Raw genomic sequence first — 24,720 nt, 5'->3', positions numbered from 1 at the left:
TTAGTGTGGACCCATCCCCTGCAATTTGGGCTTTTTATTCAAGTAAGTTGCCCAGTAGACGAGGTTAAAGGTTCCGAAGAGCAATGGGAAGGCTATTCTGGCGATCCTGTCGATCTTGCTCACGCTGTTGAAGGTCTTCTTTGCCTCTGGCGGTTTGGGCTTGGGCTCTTCCTTGGGCTCGGTGGGGGGAGGGGGGGCGCTTTTGGCAATGGTGGCCAAACCAGGGTCTCTGGCAATGTTAGGGGCGAAGGCCGTGGCCGTGGCGGCGCTGTAGGCCGTGGTGTTGTTCTTCTTCAGGAGAGACTCCTTCTTCTTCTTTTGCTGCGTGGAAGGTGAAACAAGGCCTGGGGTTAGCGTAGGAGCATCTACCAAGCACACTGACAAACTAGAGGTTGGAAGTTGAATTCAAACTGAAATGAATACAGTGTTGTTAGCTTACCAACCAAGCACACTGACAAACTCGAAGGTGAAAGTTGAATTCAAAGTGAAATGAATGCGGTGTTGTTACCAGAGTAATAACAGTGTTATTACACAGGTACGGTATAGGGGCTTTGTGTAAAGTGTTACCACTATTTGGGATTGGTGGCTTTACAGATAGGTGGCTACATACAGTATAGTCAGAGAGTACATTACATAAGAAGAGATAATGCCTGAATGCCATATACCATCTTGTAAACATATACCATCTTGTAAACATATACCATCTTGTGTACCAAAACACACACATATTCAACCTGAAAAAAAACATGATTAAGTTCCACTACAAAAAAAGGCAAGAAGGCAACAGTTATGGGATTGATGTCTACAGTGGTGATATGTGGTCCTCTGTGGCTCAGTTGGTAGAGCATGGCGCTAACAAAGCTAAGGTTGTGGGTTTGATTCCCATTGGGACTGTATATACTGAAATGTATGGACTCACTGCAATGTAAGTCGCTTTGGATAAAGGCGTCAGCTAAATGGCATATATGGATTATATTGGTTATGGATAGGTGTGTGTGTACAGTACACAAGCCTAGACTACAGTAAAAAACGTAACTGAAAAGTATATTAAATGGTGTCTGATAGTAGTCTGGTTGTGAATGTGGAGCAGGAGCCAGAGAGCCTTGCGTTCCGGGTTGCTAAATGCACGAGAAAGACAGCGTGGTCCAGGAAACTCGGGAGAGAGGGAGCGTGGTCCAGGAAACTCGGGAGGAACACTTCAACTATTAATGTTGCTGTCATATCCCATTACCACTGAGGTGAGGAGGTGACATGAAAGGAACCACTGCTGCTTCACTCCACCCCCCAACGTACCGTGGATCCGCCGGTCCTGGGTTAAACCAGGACATTGTTCTGATGATCATTATGTTACAATGCACATGTAGGTGTTAGATGTACAGTACCAGTCAAATGTTTGGACACTAACTTGCCAAGAGTGTGCAAAGCTGTCATCAAAGCAAAAGGTGGCTACTTTGAAGAATCTAAAATATGAAACATATTCTGGTTTGTTTAACACTTTTTTTACGACATAATTCCATATGTGTTCCTTCATAGTTTTGATGTCTTCAATATTAATCTACAATGTAGAAAATAATTTAAAAAATAAAGAAAAACCATTGAATGAGAAGGTGTGTCCAAACTTTTGACTGGTACTCAAAATGTAGGTTGCAAAATGGAATCAGTATGTTGTGAGAAAATACATCGGGTGTGGTTGTCCCAGATGAGGGACTGATCGTGGACGGTTAAAGCACTTTCGACGTAGATTCTTGAACACTGTCTTCAATCCAGGACTACGTTTAGTCTGGTTCTAAGAAACAATTCACCGAATCACGACTACAGAAAACCTGTATTTTACAAGGGTATGTAGAAGAAGAGGTTGAACACATACCTTCTCTGGCACGACGCTCTTTCCGTCCCATGCATATCCCCTCTTGGTGAAGTAGTTGACTGTGGCGAACTCGATGAGGGCGGAGAAGACGAAGGCGTAACACACTGCGATGAACCAGTCCATAGCCGTGGCGTAGGCCACTTTAGGGAGGGAGTTCCTAGCGCTGATACTGAGGGTGGTCATGGTCAGCACCGTGGTCACTCCTGTAGAGATAAAGAGAGAGGGAGAGAATGGGTTATTTTCTGATCTGTCTATTGATCAATTCTATGTATCTATAATTCTATCTATCTATTGATTTATTGATTTACATGGTGTATTCATATAGGGGTGGATACAAACACATTGACACACTGCGGGATTGGATCATGGATTATCCGAACTGGATTGGATCATGGATTATCCGAACTGGATTGGATCATGGATTTGCTGGTTTGGGGGATTGACTATGTGCCAGGAAACACACCTGCATTATTACTACGTTGTGAAAAGCCAAACTACATCCAAGCCTACCTATGCTAGTCTACTCTAACATGTTTGGCCCTTTCCAATGAAACAAAACGGGTTTGTTCTGCTGAGAGTTGACCCCATTGATGCCGACATCTGTAACATTACCCATCCTGAATCGGTACCAGCTCGATTGGTCACTGGAGTAAAATTGCCTAAATGGATAAAGCATAAGCTACATTAGGCTGGCAGGCTGGCCATTACGTTTTGATTAGCTGCTGGCAAAAGACTGCCAGCTTCTCAAATACCTCCCAGATCCCCAACTTCATGCACCACATGAACAATGAGGCAATCCAGCCCCAGAGAAATATAAACCCCACGCTACTGTGTCTCCATAAAGGGGTTGCAGGTGGAGGCATACCATTTAGGCTGGAATAAAAACATAAAAAACACACCAGTTTCTTTTTAAAGCAGCATTAATACCGAACCCTTCACACACAAGAGGTACGTGGCAGTAGAACTTTAGAATCGGAAATGGGAAGGATGTTAAGCTGGCACGATTATCGGAAGCTGCTGCTTCAGTACATGTGGGGGTTGGTGGACGTGGAGGTGAGAGAGAGAGACAGAGAGAGAGAGACAGAGAGAGAGAGAGAGAGAGAGAGAGACAGAGAGAGAGAGAGAGAGAGAGAGAGAGAGACAGAGAGACAGAGAGAGAGACAGAGAGAGAGAGACAGAGAGAGAGAGAGAGAGAGAGAGAGAGAGAGAGAGACAGAGAGACAGAGAGAGAGAGAGAGATAGAGAGAGAGAGAGGAACGGGGTCACAGTATGTCTGACGGTGCATTGCTCGTCCAAACGGACGGCTGCAGATGTTTACACCCACACAACAACAACAGCCCAGCGGCTTACACACAACAGCCGGGGTGAAGACAAGACGTTCCAAGGGACAGCTGGAGAGATTGCTCATGAATTAACCATGAAAGGAGCCATGAAGAAGAACCCCCCCCTCCCTCACCCCCCCACCCACCACCCCCCCCCCCCTCCCCACACACACACACACACACACACACACACACACACACACACTTCATTTTGCACGGATCTGCATTGATCCAGAACAATGACCTGTTAGGAACCCGGAGGACGGAAATCCCTCAACATTGACACTTCAACTGAAAAATAAAATTCTAAAGAAATCTGGGGAAATATAGAGAAACGTTAAGCCATAAGGGGTCTACTACACCACCGCACTGCCCTGTTCTCCTGAAGAGGCTGAAGTAGAGGTTGAAGGGATACTCAAAGACTCAGATTGCCCCTTTCCATCAGCTAACACTTAACAATGCCACGGCTCTTTGACGGTGTCGATATTGAGTATTGGCTAGGGACACCATTAAGTAATGACCAGTGACATCATTGATAATTGGCAAATGGGAAGTGGTCGTCATTACCGTGCTTTCATTAAGTATTCAGACCCCTTCACTTTTTCCACATTTTGTTGTGTTATAGACTCAATTTAAAATGGATTAAATTAAAAGAGTTTGCCATCAATCCACACACAATACACCAGAATGACAAAGTGAAAACTGTTTTTTTTTTTTATTTCAGTAAATTTATTAACATTGAAATACAGAAATACCTCATGTACATAAGTATTCAGACCCTTTGCTATGACACTCTTAAAATTAGCTGAAATGCAAAAATGTCATCAACAAATCACTCAATAAGTTGAGTTGAGTCCCTCTTAATGCAAGGATAATAGATCATGTAATTTTGGAAACAACATCATCTCAGTCACTCTACAAAATTGGTCTATAACCATGTAGCCAAAAAGAATCCCTTAATGGAAAATAATCTCTCTCATATCCATAATTGTGTTTGCAACAATGAATTCAAGTGATACAGCAAAGAAAGTGGCTGGAAATGAGTTTATTTAGTTTTACTACAAAGCATTAAGTTTGGTGCAAATCCAGCACATGCAATGCAGTTTCCGCACCATCTCTTGTGTGAAGCATAGTGGTAGCTGCATCAGGTTATGGGTATGTTTGTCACTGGCAGGGACTGTTTGTCAGGATCAAGAGAAAATTATAATTTGCTGAGTTGGTCGTGACATCCTCATCTACACAGTGTGTAATTGATTCCTATGCAAATCAGAGACCCTATAAAAACAAAGATATTAATTCCAGAAATTACATGAACTATCATCCTTGCATTAAGATGGACTCAATTCAACTTAGAGTGATTTTTGATGACATTTTTGCATTTTAGCTAATTTTAAGAGTGTCATAGCAAAGGGTCTGAATACTTATGTACATGAGGAACTTCTGTATTGAAATTTCTAAAAACCGGTTTTCACTTTGTCATTCTGGGGTATTGTGTGTGGATTGATGGCAAATTATTTTAATTTAACCAATTTTAAATAGAGCCTATAACACAACAAATTGTGGAAAAAGGGAAGGGGTCTGAATACTTCCCGAAGGCGCTGTATAAGAGTTATGACGTACTGTTGTCTTCTTTGCTCCTCTGGGTTTGGATGAGTGTGTTCAGTCAGATGGAGATGGAGATGGGAGAGGGGAATCAGAGCAGAGGCCAAGTCAGTCAAGGGGAGGCTGGTGGAGGTGTAAATCGGAGGACGGGCTCATTGTAATGTATGGGACGAAATGAGGAATGCTCACTGCCTGTTGTTGTATTGGGAAAGTGTCTAAAGAGATGTCAGTGAGCCGCGCGACACAAAGCATTCATTTCAAAGGACTTCTCTCAAAAGACTTCTGAAGTTTGTGAAGTCTGAAATTACTATTTAATTTTAAAGAATAAAATGTCTCTTTTCTCCCCAAAGAAAGGAATTACACACGTTTGATACCATTCCTCATTCCATTCCATGCATTACAATGAGCCCGTCCTCCAATTTCTACCTCCACCAGCCTCCCCTGCAGTCTTCCACTCTGCTAGACCTTGATCCTGTGATGTCGTTTCTACATGAACCAGCAAGTGCTTCTGCTTGGATTACTGCAATTCATCTTATTCCTTTTAATTCTCTTTCTTTGGGGAGAAAAGAGGGAAAACAAGAAAATAGATGTTTTTTCTCAGCATTTTCATTCTTTAAAATCCTCTTAAATAATCAGAAACTTCAAAAGTCTTTTGAGAGACGTCCTTTGAAACGAGTGCGCTGTGCTTTACGGCTCGCCGACGTCTCGTTGGCTCCCTTCACCCTTTCCTTTCACATCCTTTTGATAAAAACTGAGACAGCAAACTGCGAAAGCAACTGGCAGCGGTGTTATTGTTTGGCATCTGAATTACGAATCCTCCACTGTTCTCCACTGACGTGTTGGTGATTCATTCTTCAAACACATTCCTTTAATTTAGGGACGTCCACATGAAACAAACTATTGAACAATGAATCTATCTTCTATCACTGTCTGCGTTCGACCCCAGAGGCCCAGAGTGTTCTATCTGGCTAGGCGTGGCTTTCTGGTGGGAGTGTAGAAACGCAACGTCCCCTCAGCAGCGGCTCAGTCTGGGCAAGACTGGGGCTGGCACAGTCTCCCTGTTCCCAAACATTGCCGAGGGCTGATTAGTCGAGTCAGGGTCCCCTACATGCCACCATTTTGTTAGGAGCTCAGCTGGAATCTCTGTGGCCTGGAGGGAAACGCATCACAACCAGAAGATGCATGGGGGGGGAGGGGGGGGGGGGGGTAAAGAGGCTTGGAGGGAGGAGGGGAGGCAGGGAAGGGAGGGATGTCAGTCAGTCATGAATGAAGGCTGTTCTAGGACAGATGCCCCCCCCCCCCCGACACCGACACCCCCCCCCCCCCCTCGCCTGTCTGAAACATCCTGAAGGATCCGCTAGCGCGCATAAAAACAGCCAGCCGCCGGGTTGCCATGGAAACAACTTTTCCACCAGCTCTCAACTTCATTTCTTGTCTATCCTACCGCCCCCCCCAAAAAAGAGAATAATAAAAAATAAAAAAAAGCTTAAAGTCTCTCACAGCGTGTGAAATGAGATTAGAGTCATGTGCTCGACGTGCTTTTACATTGACTTATCGACGCAGAGAGACAGTACAGTCCGCTATTTAGAACCATTTATAACTGTAGCAAGTGATTCATTAAAGCATGCGTTTGGTGCTGGTTTTAAATGAATCTGTGTGACATGTAGGACTAATAGACTGCAGGGTGCTCTAAGCGCCCCCCCCCATCCCCCCCCCCCCCCTTAATGAACAGATTCACCGGTCCGGAAAGTTCTAAATGGATTAATAGTGGTATAACTCAATTGTTGGAAACCCTTCCACTCAATTTAGCTCTGTGTGCACAACCAGTGACACTTGATTTAGATGATACATATCTTTTAACAAGGTTTTGCTGCCGCGCGCCACACCGGCCCCGAGAAGAAAAATGTCTCGATAAAGAAAGATGGAGAGAGAAAGCAACATTGCAACAAAAAATTAGATGAAAAATGTTTTTTTTTTTTTAATTTCAGGTGATGAATGACGAGGTTGTTGTGGGAGGGGCGGGGGATGATGACGGACGGGGCGGGGGACAGGACCCCATACAAGTGGAGATAGAGCAGACACTCTGTTAAAAAAAAAAAAAAAAAAAAAAAAAAAAATAGAACAGCGGAGACGTGAAACACTGTCTTATGATGTTACCTACGGCATGAAAGAAGACGGGACGCACGCCAAAAGGGGTTGAACTGACGTTTTTCTTTTGACTCATTCATTAAAGAACACAACGAGAAAGCGAGACAGTGACCGATGTTGTTGCATTTCCGTCACGAAGACCTTGTGCGCCACATGAAGAGAAGGTGGAGGGATTATTTTTCAGAGAATGCGACGACAACCTCATATGACGACACCTCTGTGTGACAATAATACGATGTAGCCTTGAACTTAGCGTCATGTCGCACACAAAGCACCTGGTACAACACAAGCCACCAGTACAGTGTTGCTCTGAGTCACAACCCACATCAAATGTCAATGACAATCTTTTTTCTTTTCCTCATGTTTCCTCAAGTGTACTGTGACCTTGCACTTCAATGGAAAATAAACTTGGAGACCTGAAACTCGACTCCGAGTGGGAACTCTCCTCTGCTCCTACGAGTCCATCGGTATTTGCAGCACCTCTGTCAAGAGCAGGCCGTTGTATTAACCTGCGGGCTAATGTCTTATTCATGGCCTTATCAATTACTAAAGCTTCATCTCCACTTGTCTGACTATGCCAGTGGCACATAGACACACGCACGCACGCACGCACGCACGCACGCGCACGCACGCACGCACGCACGCACGCACGCACACACCAGATTGCTTTCCCTATCTCCACTTGGCTGGGCTATGAGAGGAGTGTGTTGGATGGAGTGGTTGCTGTGTGGACCTGGTGTGCCAGCGTCACATCTCCACCGCTAGTAGTAGTCACCCTGCTGCCAACTAACACACACACACACACACACACACACACACATGCTCACGGACATGCACACACACGCTCACGCACACGCACACACACACAGACACACACATGCTCACGCACACACATGCACACACACGCTCACGCACACGCACACACACGCTCACACACACACACACACACACACACACACACACACACACACACACTCACACAGACGCGCACACACACACACACACACACACACACACACACACACACACACACACACACACACACACACACACGCTCACACACACACACACACAAGCCAACTCCATTGCATTGTGCCTTAATCAGGAGCCACATCAAAGGCTATCTGAGCGCGGCCAGTAAAGACCCTGTGATTGGCTCTAACAGCATGGAAGAAAGACAACTAATCTACTGAGGACCAGTGACGCTTCTGACAGCCAGAGAGAATCAAAGAAGAAGACAGAACACAAATGAGCAACATTTCCCTCTCAGAACCATATCATCCTCATCTATTTGTGTTTCATTTAGATGATAAAGTAAAAGTCGATAAATAACTTGTAAATAGTTTTCCACTTCACTGGTAGTCGTGCATCAGGCTTATTTAATCAGCACAACAATGGATGCCGTACATAACTGGTCCACTGCTGTGTTAGAAAGTGGCCTATTCATCCAAATGGTAGGTTTTATGTTGGTAAGTACTGTGTTAGTCACTAATATATGACCCCCACTAACAGATTTCAACCATTTCTTATGTTCCTGGAATCATGCTAGTTATCATTTCAATCCAGTCAAAAAGGGAATATTTCAGTCACTGAACGTCCAGTGTCTTGAATAACTCAAATGCTGACACCCGGCTAGGCTAGCTCTTAGCATTAGCACGTACAGCTTTGCATCTCGGGCCACAGAGTTCGCACAGTTGATGACAACCATCCCCATCGTCTGTCACGTCAGCCGTGTCAAAAGGACAATGCAGTAAATCGCTGATAATGGCCAAATAATGCTCTGCGGTTGTCAATAGCTCAGCGATTAAGGTCACAATAAAGCGTCCCTCCCTGTCACTCTGCCGTTAAGGGTGATGTACTGTGAATGACATTGACGTAGCCTCGGAGAGGGGAGACGTGCTCGTCTACCGCCCGGAACCAAGCGTGTCACCTGCCTAAGAGGAGGCTCTGGCGGGCGCGACAGAGAGAGGCACGACAGTACGTGACATGAGGGACACACACAAATGCGCAAATACAGGCACACACACACACACACACGTGCGCACGGGACTCACACACACACATACACACTCTCACACACACACACACACACACACACACTCACACACCCGCGTGTGCGTGCCGTACACACACAGACACACACACACACACACACACACACACACACACACACACATGCGCCCCAGATAGGAGTATGCATCTAGGTCATCCTCATCTCCACTCTCTCCACGTGACTCAGCGCCAGCACAGGTGCACAGAGACCTGCAGGAATAGGGAGCAGCACAATCTGGTGTCTCAATAATGCCTCAATAATGACCTGGGAAAAGCTCCTTTAAAGACTGGCAGCGGAGGGAGACACTGACATCTACGATGTGCAGAGAGAGAGAGAGAGAGAGAGAGAGAGAGAGAGAGAGAGAGAGAGAGAGAGAGGGATGAGGTAAAGCAAGGACACCCCAGCTACTGCTCTGCTACAGAGCATGCTGCAGCCCAACACCAGCCCTCCTTTTGGGGCCGCGTTACGCAAGACCTCAGACACACACACACACACACACACACACACACACACGCACGCATACACACACACACACACGCATATAAACGCACGCATATCTGCACGCACACACACACACACGCACACGCACACACACACACACACACACAAACACACACACGCACTCATACATCTACACTCAGATCCAACCAAGAACTTCACATTTCTCCGCAGCCAGAGTTGAATGAAGAATTCATGTACCTCTGTCTGGTGCAGTGCTGTCCTCAGAATAGAAAAGGCTTACTTGTCCACCAGGGGAGGCTGGTGGAGGTAGAAATCGAAGGATGGGCTCATTGAAATGCATGGAATGCAATGAGGAATATACTTTGATAGTGATTAATATCATTCCTCATACCATTCCATGCATGACAATGAGCCTGTCCTCCGATTTCTACCTCCACCAGCCTCCTCTGGTGTCCAAGTCAGTAACAACAGCATTCAGCTAATCGGGTTGACCGTGCTTCTTACTCCAGGAAACACATAATTAACATTAATAATGTGTATGTCACTATTAACGTCCTTCCTTCGATAACCTAATTCATGGGTGTCAGATCTCCTGTATCAAAACTAGCACATCTCATCGAATCCAAACATATGTCTGCGGCTGTGACAGGCAGGGTTCAAACCCTAACCCTAACACGGAAGACCCAAGTGTCTACCATTAGGCCAAGGGGACGTCCTCCAGATCGGAGGCTGACACCTGAGGTTCCATGTCTCAGACAGGGAGAGAGAGCATGATTCATGTCAGGCCATGAGAAGACGCCGATGACCATCCTTCTGGGAATGTGACTGAGAGGTCAGGGTCTGGTGTGGTTACTACTGCGGTTGTGGTTGTGGTTGTGGTTAAGTCTGGATGGGGGGGGCGAGAGAGGAGAGGAGAGGAGAGGAGAGGAGAGGAGAGGAGAGGAGGACTCACCGAACACAGTCCTGGCGGGGACGGACTCTCTGTTGAGCCAGAAGGAGACCTGGGAGAGGATGACGGTCATGATGCAGGGCAGGTACGTCTGGATCACAAAGTAGCCAATCTTCCTCTTCAGATGGAAGTGTGTCGTCATGACAACATACTCTCCTAGAGGGATAGAGGGAGGAGAGCAACAAGAGGGAGATAAAAGAGAGCAGAGAGATAGAGAGAGAGAGGGGTGGGGAGAGAGAGAGAGAGAGACACGTGAGAAAGGATAGATCGTCCCATCGGAGGAGAGTCGCTGGACAGAGAAGAGATAAGTTAGTGAGTAGTCCCATGAAGCCCACACGTTTGATATGGCGTAACTCTTCAAAATGAATCAGAGAGCCATTTAGTCACCGTGTGGACACATTTTCATTCTCCAAACTGAAATAACTACCCTATTAGGAATAGCACTAAGGCAGACTTTACAACCCATCCATCTCTCTGTGCTGTCGGTGCTGTGCTAGGTCTAGCCTATCCCTATTGTTTATTATTTGGTGATCTTCTGCTGGCCCAACGAGGCTATTATGACAGGGAGAGAGAGAGAGAGAGACACAGAGAGAAAGAGAGAGAGGGGGGGGGGCATCTGTTTGTGTGTGCGCTGTTCTCTGAAGTGGTTTACTTAAGAGCCCTCTTGTTTTTTTTTTATTGGGATGGAGATTTATCGGTACTGTTACGTAGGCATAGTTCATCCACCCCCTCAGTAACCGGGAGTTCATTCGTCAGTGCGTGTCGGGGCGAGAACATGCCAGTCTACGTGGACGACCGCGGCGAATTGAAACGAACCGTGTTTGTTACAAATCGGCTGTTTATGTTCGATAGGGACGTACACAAAGGAGTCGACAGGCGCTTATTCTATAGCCGCGGCGAAATTAATTGCATGTGTTTTAATAAATCCATTTCGGCCTTTTCCGAATTAGCATGCGGAATCGAACGAGACCGGGGGTTATCGACACCTCGGACCGAGAACAACAGACGTGGCGTGGAGAAAAAATAGCTGCCTTAAGCAAAATAGCTCCTTCTAGCCCTCCGCTGGCGACTGGCGACGCTCAGCGTAACAGGGTCACCCATTTTATGCTGTCACTCATTCGGCCAGTGTCAATGGACCAAAAAGAGAGGTAGGGGGGAAAAAAAAGAAAGAAAGAAAGAAAGAAAGAAAAGGAATGCCCACCAGGGAAATTACAAATCTGGGACATGCTCTCAAAGTAAACCTGCAGACCGTCGGTCGGTGGGGCGCTGAGCCAGGAGTTGGAGGGGATGAGGGAGGAAGTTATTGCGTTATCGGCACAGTTATGATGTTGTATTTATTTGATTACTTTATTTGTTCTTTGTTTATCCGGGGTGCGAGTTTCCGTTGAGATATGAATTTTCTTTTTTCGATAGAAAGAGAGAGAGACAGCCCCCTGGTTCGAAACACACTGTAAGCACCATGATATTCACACTGTGTCTGGATTGGGTCTCAATGTACTGTCGAGCAAGGGGAGGCTGGTGGAGGTAGAAATCGGAGGACGGGCTCATTGTAATGCATGGAACGGAATGAGGAACGGTATCAAACACGCTTGTGTTTGATATCATTTGATACCGTTCCTCATTTGTGCGTATACAATGAGCCCGTCCTCTGATTTCTACCTCCACCAGCCTCCCCTGGTGTCCAGTATGCTTTTCCAGTTGTCGTAGAAACCCTACCTGTGCTGGATTGGACCACTCCAGAAGCCACGCTTTGTCCCATCAGATCATACTGGTTCAGTCTGGACCCGTCCTCGGCCACCACCACGGACTGGTCAGCTCCCCTTGTCCACACGTACACGACCTCAGCACGGGTGTAGGCATCTGGTAGAGAGGGGGAGGAGGGCAGGAGGAGGTGGAGAAGGAGGAAGAGGGGGAGGGCGGCAGGAGGAGGAGGGGGAGGGTGCAAAGTAGGGTGAGAAGAAAGAGGAGGAGGTGGAGGATGAGGAGGAGGGGAGGAGGAGGGTGCAAAGTAGGGGGAGAAGAAGGAGGTGGAGGGGCAGGAGAAGGAGGTGGAGGAGAAGGAGGAGGGGCAGGAGGCGGGTGTGGAGGAAGAAATAGTGGAGGTGGAGGATGAGGAGGTGAAGGATGAGGAGGTGGAGAAGGAGGGAGTCGGAAACGGAGGAAGAGGAGCAGTCAACAAACAGCTCAACACACCGTCTCAGCCTGACCTCAGAAGGAGCGTACAGTAGTGATATTGTCCTGGTGTGAGTGTGACCTGACGCGTCGTGTAGGAGCCGCAGTGGGCCGTCCCCCCCTGCCTTCCTGCCCCCCCCCTGCCTTCCTCCGCCACTGCAGAGGAAGGCTGCAGCAGAGGCACCAAGCCTCGGCGCTGAAATATTTAGGGGCCGGGTTTAAGGGGTTGACGGACGGTCTGTTATTCATGCCGTGTTAGTCTGAATAGACTCGTTCAGAAGAAGCTCCCTCACTCTCTCGCTCTCACAGGCACTCTCTGTCCCTCTCTTATTCTCTCTCTCCCTCTCTCTCTCTGTCCCTCTCTTATTCTCTCTCTCTCTGTCCCTCTCTTATTCTCTCTCTCCCTCTCTCTCTCTGTCCCTCTCTTATTCTCTCTCTCTCTGTCCCTCTCTTATTCTCTCTCTCCCCCTCTCTCTCTGTCCCTCTCTTATTCTCTCTCTCCCTCTCTCTCTCTGTTGTTCTCTTCTCTTTCATTCATCTCTCTCTCTCTCTCTCTTCTCCCCCTCTTCCCCTTATTTTACACTCTCTCTCCCTTTTTTCTCTCTCTCTCCCTCCCTCCCTCCCTCCCTGTCTCTCTCCCTCCCTCTTTCTCTCTCTTCTTCAAGGATGATTCGGGGTCAGGAGGCCTAGCAGAGAAGAGCAGCTGGCGCCATACGCTGGAATGATGACAGAGTCTCTGATAAACACAGGTCTGTGCACCGCGCCGCAGGACTAACGCTGTCTGGGACTAACATGCCTAGCAGGCCTAACGCTGTCTGGGACTAACATGCCTAGCAGGACTAACGCTGTCTGGGACTAACAAGCCTAGCAGGCCTAACGCTGTCCGGGACTAACATGCCTAGCGGGTCTAATGCTGTGTGGGGCTAACATGACTAGCGGGCCTAAAACATCTGGCGGGCCTCCCGTGTCTCGCCTTGGAGGCCAGGTCCTGCCTTAGAACAGCTGTTACTAGATTGTCAATTAGGAGAGGTTGGAAGAGAGGAGCTAGGAGAAGAGTAGAAGAGAAGAGAAGAGAAGAGAAGAGAAGAGAAGAGAAGAGAAGAGGGGTAAACACTCACAGCTGCCGAACTTCAGTGGGCAGGCGTGGGCGTCCATGGGGAAGTCCTCAAGGTGCATGGGACACTCCGCTCTCACGGTCAGTCTGAGGAGAGAGAGAGAGAGAACAAGCAAAAGAGAGAGAGAGAGAGAGAGAGAGAGAGAGAGAACAAGCAAAAGAGAGAGAGAGAGAGAGAACAAGCAAAAGAGAGAGAGAGAGAGAGAGAGAGAACAAGCAAAAGAGAGAGAGAGATGTGAGACATGTGGCAACACCATTTAACAGTCAGTTAGCTTCCCTACGGTACTAATTGAAGCCACTTTGCCCAAAACCAACAGGGAGGGAACGCCACTGCTGCAACCCCCTGAGCCCCAGCCGTCTCCTCTGTCAGCCCGGTGAGAAACGGGACGTCAGCCCAGCCCGTGAAACGTCTCCCATCCATCATCTCTAACAGGCATCCATACAACCCCCCCTCCCCCTCCTCCCCACCCCCACACCGCACCCCTCTTACCGCCTCATAAACACACTAAAGGATGCTTTACGATTCGCCAGTGACCTTCACATTAGCCCCCCCTGTAGGCGGTGGAAGTTCACGTTACCCATGGCGGTTATTTATGATGTTTCTGCTCAAGTCAAAGCCTCACACGGAGGGGTCCTCCAACCTCTTCACCATTCAGCCACATCACTCACACCTGTCAGCGCGTCAGTGTTAGCTAGCTACTGGCTCAGTGGCCCCGCGACTTATCTTGGTGGTACAACAACCTCTCCTCCTCCGGCTGGCTCGATCGGGGTGATCATCTATATCTATACGCCATTTAGCTGACGCTTTTATCCAAAGCGACTTACATTGCAGTGAGTGCATACATTTCAGTATATATGGTCCCAGCAGGAATCAAACCCACAACCTAAGCTTTGTTAGCGCCATGCTCTACCAACTGAGCCACAGAGGACAGGACAGAGGACAGATCAGAGTCCGGCTGGGGGATGTTAAATCATAACTGGACTGTTCTTACTGTATATAATGTTTCAGTCTATTTCTTTTTTTTTTAAATTCTATTATCTATTTGTAGAGAGAGGCAGGTCCTATTTTTTTCTCTTTACTATTGTTTGTTAGCGGTTTAAGATACCTCAGTTACGCTAACTGCAAAGAAAGACATTTTTCATTTTTCATTTCACATTCAAGGCTAAGATTTTGAGTGTGACACTGCATCTTACAGATGTGTGTACGCTGAATATGATTATAGGTTGTATTTATATTTATTGTATTTAGATTTCTAATATTATTTTAATATAAATAACACATTTTCTCTATGTATACTTCATATTCCATGGGCTGCCCCCTCCAACGCTCTAACTGAAATCGAAAAAACTCTCTTTGAGCTCTGGGCGCCAGAACTCTACAGCAGTACGACACGTATCATCGAAAGTCGTCAAAAGGATTTGCTAAGTTTAAATGAAACACATGAAGAAATACATAGAAGCACAACTTTATCGGTTTGGCGGTAAAAATCGTAAAAAGCCGAAAATGTGTGTGTAGCTGTCCCTCCTACCTCATGGTGTAGAGGAGCGTTCCCTCCTCGGTGATGCGGAGGAGTTTGTTGGGCATCGTCATGTTGTGGGCCACCGACTTCTTGCCGTTGTGGAAGAAGGTGTCGGGGGTCCAGATCTTACTGGCCATCAGGTTGTTCAGACGCAGAACCGCCATCGGACCTTTGAACTTTAGCCTCTCGTCCTTCCAGCTCTGTCGGAAGAACACGTCGATGGTGTACTCCTGCCAGGCAGAAGCAGAAGATGCCGTCAGACCTCTGGAGATGGTTTTCTACTCGTTCTGCTGTGTCTGGTACACCATGCAAGATACAACCTCCTTTATGGCCTCGCTACTCACGTGGGTGGAATTCAGTGGAGGCTGGTGGAGGTAGAAATTGGAGGACGGGCTCATTGTAACGCATGGAATGCAATGAGGAATGGTATCAAACACACGTGTTTGACACCATGTCTGATACCATTCCTTGTTCCATTCCATGCATATACAATGAGCCCGTCCTCCGATTTCTACCTCCACCAGCCTCCACTGGTGGAATTCATGTTCAGTACAAGCAGAGTGGGTTGTTGTCTTTTTATTAGATATGTATCTAAGGCTCTGTGGTGTTGAGTAATGAATACTCCCACTTCCACCCAGCTCTTCTGTCTTTCTTATGCTGTTCTACAGCCAGTCCAGTCGTGGGACTGTTCTTTCTAGTGAGTGCCTTCCGGCTAGCTAGGGCCGACTAATTAGTAGAGTCACCTCCATCGATCTCCAACTAATTCTTATTCATTTGTCCAAATGAAAAGAAAACCTTGAGGGGGTAGGCATAGTGCTCTACAAAAACATTGCATTTTTCCAAAGAAACATTTGCACAAAAAAAATTAGCGAGCTCCGGTCTGACGGTCTAACGCACACTAATCGCCGTGGCTCAGAGCAGCTTTTAATGGCCTCAGAACGCCTGACAGCGTCAGCTACGAAGGCTAGCCGCTGAAAGGACAATGTGCTTCGCTCCCTCTTCTCTCTCCTGCCTGTGAGTTAATTAGTGTGGGAGAGGTAACAGAGCTGGGAGGTAATGCAACTGGACTGGAAGAGAAAGTAGCTTCCTCTCTCTCTCTCTCTCTCCCCCTCTCTCCCCCTCTCTCTCTCTCTCTCCCCCTCTCTCTCCCTTTTGGGCAGCCCGTTCCGTGACTTAGTTAGCACAGCAGCAACAAAAGGCCCTAGCCCATATGTCAGAGAAGGTAATTAACACAAATTATGTCAAATACACACGGTTTCACAGGAATAATGAAGAGGCCTTGGTAGAGACTGTGAGACGACCATGGGGAGAGAACATTTCACATAATGTCTCTGCTGTCTATTGTGGAGTGTGATCGGCTTTTAAAAGCTCAGGATAATTAGGAGATGATATAACACATGATAATTGGGTCATGCGTGCTCATAACAAGTGCTATAATGCGCTATGAGCACGTCATAACTGTAAGGTGTCAGGTGTCGTCAACACCGAGGCTCTGATGAAGCGACAGGCGTTAGATAAGTCGTCTCAACGTTAACTATTCTAGGTTATTAGTATTATTTACTTATTATTATTAAGTTATTATAAGTTATTATTCCCTTTTATATTCTATTTCATCTTTTCAAATGATGCGGCCACTTTTGTTCGCCGAGATTGCGTTCGGCTCGCTTGATGAAGACAGGCGGACAATTGTACTTTCATCATTAACAATGAACTTTTAATTATAATTAACTAATTTAATAGTTGAACTTCACTTTTTATCATTTCAGAGTCAATTACTGTCTGAGAGGGAACCATCCAATGTGTGTTGTGGTGGTCATAGGAAGGGTAATGTCACCGGACACGAGGCGAGCATCTGTTCCTGTTGTGTAATGGTCTCAGGCCTGTTAGCCTGCTAGCACTGGACTGTCCATTACCACTGTGAAATGCTAAGATAACGGCTGTTAAAAGATCACATTTCATTACGGCTGTATCAGTGCAGAGGGCCTCGCCGTTCGCCTCATGCTACGCAATAAAAATCGACATGAACATCAAATTCAATTCGAGACCATTTATAGAGAATTACTATGAGCCATGCTATAATAATAACAAGAAGAAGAAGAGTAATAAGAATAACAATAGCAATAACAATAATCATAGTAGTAGTAGTAATAATAATAATAATAATAATAATAATAATAATAATAAACAATAATAATAACAATAACAATAACACATCACACTCATGACATTTCATTTATGAAATGATAAACATTTTAGCTTTTTTTTTTTACACAGCATCAAAACGGGGTTACAGTAGTGAAGGAACAGAAAGGAACACAGACACAGAACTAGTGACATTTAAGGTGGGGGGGACGGGGGACGGGGGATGGGGGGCATACCATGTCATGGTCCGAGACAGGCCCGATGCTCGTCACGAAAATGTCAGTCTTGACTTCAGTTACGCGCTCTGTTGAACCAAGAAATTAGGAGAGTGAGTGGTGATCAGCGGCCCTCATTAGTTCTAACGGCGTCTTAATCCAGGGGACCGTTACTCTCCCATCATCTCATCATCCCCCCCTTTTAAAAAAAAAAAAAGCCCCGCTCCGCAATGACACCTTTACAATCCCCATTCTGTACGTCAATAACCATTTGTCCAGTTAGCGGTTTCAGTGTCGGCCCCATTACCCCCCCCCCTCCCCCGAGATGGCGGCTTCAGTCTCTTCCTGAATCCACTTATACTGTAGCCATCATGTTGAGACCCAGTTCCACCTGGTCTAACTGTGGGTGTGCTAAAGATGTGTCTGTGTCTTTCATCTGGAGCTTGCTGTTTTGAAGTGGAAAATGAAAGGATTATTCACACGAATGCTTCAAATAAGAGCCTTGTATGCCCCCCCCCCCCTTCGCCACTGAACTTCATAACATCTCTAATCATAATCTGATTCCCTAATATGATTCCTTTGTCTGTTTGATGTTTGCCCTTCCATACAGCGAATCCTATGCCGCTCACAGTTCAAAGCATGCAGCATATCTCCCATACTCTGAATGCAGTATACAGCAGTATACTAGAGTTGTACAGCCAAGCTACCAATGAAAATATATACACCTAACACCATTTCTCAAAAGGTCCAGGTGAAATATTTACTTTGGAGCAAATTTCTTCCATTTTGGAGATACCTGCTCTTGAAATGATTCATCGGAGGAAACGACCTGCTCCCACCATTAATCCCTCCCACTGTAGAGATCCCTCTGATTTGTGTGCAAGGGCACGGAAAACAAGATATGAGTGTATACGCTCGAAACGATAAGCAAATACAATCCTGATTTATTTTCAGCAGACAGAACAAGGGAATACAGGCCCTAAGTTGCCAACCCTGTTCTGATGTGCTATCCTTTAAAGTGATGGCCACCCTTAACATCAAAAGTAAACCAACTTAGGGGTGTGATGTAAACCAACTCAGTGGTGTGGTCTAAACAAACTCATTGGTGTGGTCTAAACCAACTCAGTGGTGTGATCTAAACTCACGTAGTGGTGTGATCTAAACCAACTCAGTGGTGTGGTCTAAACCAACTCAGTGGTGTTGTCTAAACCAACTCAGGGGTGTGATCCTGCGTCATTGATTCCGACAGTACTACAACTACCGATGATTTTGTGAAGCAGAAACAGGAAAAGTTACTTAAAAGCTTAAAAGCAGAGAACATTTAACGTAACAAGTAGTCATATCAGTGTCATAACACATCATATTTATAAAGTTCCTTATACCTAAGACCCAAAGATACACCTCAGGGGCATGTTCATATCTGACCATAGCTGTCGTCATACTCTATGTGTAATGTTAATATCTCCTTAGACATCATCTCCCTTATCTTGAGCATGTTATGTAGAGGTGAAAGCCGTGGTTCATACATAAACCTTATCTTGAGCATGTTATGTAGAGGTAAAAACCATGTTTCATACATAAACCTTATCTTGAGCATGTCATGTAGAGGTAAAAGCCATGTTTCATACATAAACCTTATCTTGAGCATGTTATGTGGAGGTGAAAGCCATGGTTCATACATAAACCTTATCTTGAGCATGTCACAGTATGTTGAGGTGGGAGCCGTGATTGGTACGTACCTCCCAGCCCGGGTCTGAGGCGGTTGTCGTAACCGTCCAGCAGGCTGTCCAGGATCTTGGTGAACACCGTGGTGTTGTCCTTCTGCTCATCAGTCATGCCATTCTCCTTAGTGCTGCACAACAGACACAGAGGGACATTTTGAGTCGGATGATTCAGCGAAGCGAAGGGGTGGAGGAGAAGGGGTGGAGGAGAAGTGGTGGAGGAGAAGGGGTGGAGGAGAAGGTGTGGAGGAGAAGTGAAGGGGTGGAGGAGAAGGTGTGGAGGAGAGGTGTTGGAGGAGAAGGGGTGGAGGAGAAGGGGTGGAGGAGAGGTGGTGGAGGAGAAGGGGTGGAGGAGAAGTGAAGGGGTGGAGGAGAAGGGGTGGAGGAGAAGGGGTGGAGGAGAAGTGAAGGGGTGGAGGAGAAGGGGTGGAGGAGAGGTGGTGGAGGAGAAGGGGTGGAGGAGAAGGGGTGGAGGAGAAGTGAAGGGGTGGAGGAGAAGGGGTGGAGGAGAGGTGGTGGAGGAGAGGTGGTGGAGGAGAAGGGGTGGAGGAGAAGTGAAGGGGTGGAGGAGAAGTGAAGGGGTGGAGGAGAAGTGGTGGTGGAGAGATGGAAATGTCCAGCTGAGCAAGTTCCCTTGATCCTTTAAAATCTCCTTCCTCTGAACAAACAGAATTTGAATAGCAGCATATTCATGTCTGAATCCTCAGGACAGAAAACAGTACACACTGAAATCACAATGCATTATTTATACCTTAATATGGACTTTTAAAAGCAAAGGACTTGTTGGATGTGCTCTCCGAGCAAGATGAAGCAAAATGCTGAAAGCAAAGCCGCAACACTCACAATCAGTAATTGTGTAAGAGGAGTAAACATCTCTCCACTCATACATATTTAAACGCTGTGATCATCACCAATGTACATCTTAATCATGTTGTGTAAATTTGTGTTTTATCAACAGGACGTGAGGACGCAGTGTGTGTGTGTGTGTGTGTGTGCGCGTGTGTGTGTGTGCGCCTGTGTGTGTGTGTGTGTGTGTGTGTGTGTGCGTGCGTGCCTGCGTGTGTGTGTGTGTGTGTGTGTACTTGTAGGTGTATGTGCGTGTGTGCGTGTGTGTGTGTGTGTGCGCGCGTGTGTGTGGGTACATGTGTGCGATTGTGAGGATGCATTTCTCCTCACACAATAATCACAGGACAGCGTTTCCCTCATAAATAATTGTTTGTCTCTGAGGCAATCATCTTCCTTTTTGTCCCCCCACAGCGGACCACACCAGCCTGATTGCATGTTAAACAAACAGACAGGAGAGTGTGGAGACAGGCTAGCGCTCTGCAATGGGGCTGCAAGGAGAGGAGGAGGTCATCAAGATTGGTTAGCGTGGACCTGTGAAGAATGGAGGGAGGAGGGGGAGGAGGGGGGGGGGGGGGGGGGGGAAGGGACGTCTGAAGTGGCAGGAGGAGAGGAGAGAGAACAGCTGAGAGGACATGCACGCAGAGAGAGAGAGAGAGAGAGAGAGAGAGACAGAGACAGAGGGAGAGAGAGAGAGCAGAGTAGAGAGATGGAGAGAGGGGGAGGGGGGGGGGGGGGGGGGAGAGGCAGGCAGATCACACAGCTTTAAATGTGAGCTGCTAAACGGTTATCTAAATAAGGACATTCTGCTTTCGCATCACTGAGGGGAATCAAACGATTAACACAGCGTCATCCCTCCGCGACCATGCCCTACGTCATTACAGCTCCTCCACCTGCCAGCAAATACTTTCAGGGACTCTAAACCAGATCAGGAATTCTACTAAACACACCTAATGAGGAAACGAGGGCATACTGTAGGTACACTGGTGTATCAGGTGAAGGAACAAGTTCAGGAATTCTAACGGACGTTTAGAAGAAAACAAAAAGCGTCTGATATGATCACGTTAGGGTCACGTATCACGTTTCTCTCAAATGACAAGCAGTTGTGTATCTCTCCGTTACGTACGACTTTGAAGATACAAAACCCTCCCTTGTCCTTAAGCTCAAGGAACCAGGCCACCGAAAAAACGCAGAGAGAGCAGAAAACCGCAGGAGTGTACAGTAGGTTCACACGAGGCTGGGGAAAAAAGAAGAAAATCCCTTTCGAAATATAAATACAAATCCCCCCCAAATGTGTTCTCCCCTCCCTAGCCGATACACTGAGTAAACCCAACATACGGGCAGGGTTACATCTGGGCCGACGCGGTCGCGAGAGACTCCAACCCAGACGAGGACCATGCAAAGATGCCCCTTGGCACTTTTACGTGACAGATAATTAAAATGTACTTGACAGAGGGTATATTTGTTGGGAAAGAGGGGATGGCAGAGAGAGGGCTGGGGGGGAAGGGGTGAGTGCGGAAGCAGGGAGGGAGGGAGAGAGAGAGAGAGAGAGAGAGAGAGGGGGGGGGGGTGAAGATAAGAAGAGAGAGAGAGAGAGAGAGCAGAGCAATACACATGTTTACGGGCCGGGGCCACTTCCTCATAAAACATTGTACACCATCCCCATCTACAGGTCATCTGAACACACTAACACTGCTGCTGCTACCAGGCTGCTCTGCTGCTCTGCTGGTCACTGCTACCATGCTGATCTTCTCTGCTGCTCTTCTCTGCTGCTCTGCTCTGCTGCTCTTCTCTGCTCTGCTACTCTTCTCTGCTGCTCTGCTGGTCACTGCTACCATGCTGATCTTCTCTGCTGCTCTTCTCTGCTCTGCTACTCTTCTCTGCTGCTCTGCTCTTCTCTGCTACCATGCTGCTCTTCTCTGTTCTGCTGCTCTGCTCTGCTGCTCTGTCTGTCTGTCTGCCTGTCTGTCTGTCTGCCTGTCTGCTTGTCTGTCTGCCTATCTGCCTGTCTGCCTGCCTGTCTGCCTGCCTGCCCTCCCACCCGTCTGCCCATCCTCCTACCCACCTGCCTGCCTTCCCTAGCTACCAATGCAGACACTATGGGGCTCTCTAGTCCTCTCTCCAAAAAACACAATAGATATCTAATTATCCTTCTCCCCCCTTCTCTGACATCACACTGTAGCAAGGTGTGTGTCCACTATCCTCTGGATGGTTACCGTGGCAGCTGGTTGAAACCTCCCAAGGTGTGTGTTAGAGGTATACACAGTGAATCCCAAGTTGATAATTACACTGCAGTTTATGATGACAGTTCTGAGGTAAAGCAATCAGTGGGCTTTTTTCCAACTGTTAAATGGGCCCATTCTTAAACCAGTACTGCCCAGATACACCAAGCTTTCTTGTTGATTAGGGAAGAGAATCTCAGAGCAATCTCACCAAGAAGACATCCTTGAAAAGCAATTTCTGAGATTGATTAGATGTGGCCGCCTGCAGTGGTAATGAATATTCCATCCGAAATAGTAAATATTCCATATGCATGCATGTTAAATATGTTTCTGCATGTGAAGCGAAGCACGTCTCAAGCATATTACAGTACTCAGAACAACTCAAGACCTCTCAATAAATAACCATCCAAGTCATGTCCAACCAAAGAGCCTGGCGGGTCAGCTGAATTATTTAGATGTAGCAGAAAAGCAAGACCGATATCGTAATCCGTTCATGAGCGGCGAACACGCGTGATTATAGTATGTTTATCCGTACGGATAATGTCAACGTTTTAACATGCATACGGCATGTTCGCATTGGGGCGTCTACTATTCGGCTCGACTGAACCCTCAATTCTCGCCTGTTCTGGGTCAAAATCTAATTCAGCACAACGTTAATCCCAGGAGTGGATTACAATCTGAGGTGTCCTGCGCGATATGGAATTATGGACGGTCGGGAATGGTTGGGATTAACGGTGTTACAACCATGTCTCCATGGGTCGTATGGCTGTCATCCCTCATCATCCCGGCTGATGTTGTGGTTACGTCGCGACGGACTGCCCCTGACATGGGGGGCGGGGGGTTGGGGGAGACGGGGGGGGGGGGTCAGATGCTCGCCATTTGGGTCTGGCATCTAGCGAAAGTCTGTCGCTTAAATAAAGCTAAACCTCATCGGGAACGATAGAAAACACCGCCTGGGATACGCGTTGGCTGCTAAATATTCCATGTTGTCCCACTTGACTGTATTGAACCAGAAGGAGACCAAAGGAACCACGGTGCCTAATTGATATTCTGGGGTGAAAACCAGCCTCCGCCCCAGCAGAGGTAGCCTGCCTCTTGTTACCTCATAGCCATTACAGTGAGGCGTCCTGAAAAGACGCCCCAATTACCAACCCCGGCCATGGAGAGGAGAGTGGCACACAAACACACCGACAGGAATACGGTCATCTGGCTGTATAACATGCTCATTACAATCATACCTCCTCCTGCTGTCGGTAATCAGTTGTTTACACACACACACACACACACACACACACACACACACGCAGGCAGGCAGGCATGTATGCACGCAGACACACACACGCACGCATATGCACACACAGACACACACACACTCACAGGCATGCATGCACAAACACATACACGCATGCACGCACACACACACACACACACACACACACACACACACACACACATGCACCCACACACACACACACACACACACACACACTGGCAGTGAGGGATAGGCTCCAACACTTTAGAATTGGGGCTGTGCTCACTCACAAAATCTCTCCTAATTTCTCTCCTATTATCTGAGAATGCGAATGAGAACTGTCTGATATTAACATGGTCTCCTGTACCGTCACCAGACCCTATAGGACACTGTGTTAGTCTTTGCCGGGCCGAACGTAGGGCAAGGCCAGGCCGTGAGGCGCCTCACGGTTCACCTCATACTCCTGTTTATCATCTGGTGGATGTCTCTATCTTACCTTTTCCCACAGAGCACTGACGCCACCAGCAAACAGGCCCACAGGCACAGCACGGCCGTGCGACCTCCCATGGTAGCAGAGAGAGGGTCCTTCGCTGCAGGAGGGAGGAAACAGAACAAAAACACAATATAGTCCCCAGTGACAAGACTGACTTCATAGAGAATCCAACAAGTCATCGTTGAGGAGGTGTTCAAAACTAGGAGAACAAGGGACCATAGAGAGGTAACTTTCTACCAAGACAGCCGACGTATGTCTTTCCCAAGAGGATGCTGAATGGTGCTGAATGGTTAGCTGCCATTTGTCTTTTTTTGGCTGCAACAACAACTACTTATCATCAAGCTGAATTACGTGTTTAGTGATGGGTCCGACCTGGTCCCAAAGCAGTTTACCGTTTGTCATGTCACAAGATATGCTCACTACAACCTCAATATGATCTGAGAGCAAATAACAATACATCACACCAAGTGGTCCCCGTCTTAAGACTGTCAAAATGTCAGTTGACATTTGATACGCACACACAACGGTTCAATCATCAGATATCATTTCAGCAGTTCACTCTCACTTTAATACTGTAGGCTGTCTATATAAAATCACCAAAACGGAAGGAGAGCGAGACGAGA

At 47.1% G+C, this 24,720-nt stretch overlaps 1 protein-coding gene across 1 annotated transcript; it reads right to left on the bottom strand.

The window, feature by feature from the left end:
* Positions 1–24,171, bottom strand: gabra1 (gamma-aminobutyric acid type A receptor subunit alpha1; the record flags this gene model as incomplete). Its single annotated transcript, XM_083697294.1, has 9 exons — positions 1–321; positions 1,868–2,070; positions 10,407–10,559; positions 12,120–12,263; positions 13,694–13,776; positions 15,219–15,439; positions 17,588–17,655; positions 19,306–19,418; positions 24,101–24,171. 9 exons carry the CDS (start codon positions 24,169–24,171, stop codon positions 1–3), a joined length of 1,377 nt encoding a protein of 458 aa, XP_083553420.1.
* Between the last annotated feature and the right edge of the window lie 549 nt (positions 24,172–24,720).

The sequence above is a fragment of the Argentina silus genome, assembly GCF_951799395.1.
Source record: "Argentina silus genome assembly, chromosome: 2".
NCBI lineage: Eukaryota > Metazoa > Chordata > Actinopteri > Argentiniformes > Argentinidae > Argentina > Argentina silus.
The sequence above is the reverse complement of the archived record's forward strand: the minus strand, read 5'-3'. Positions and strand labels throughout refer to the sequence as shown.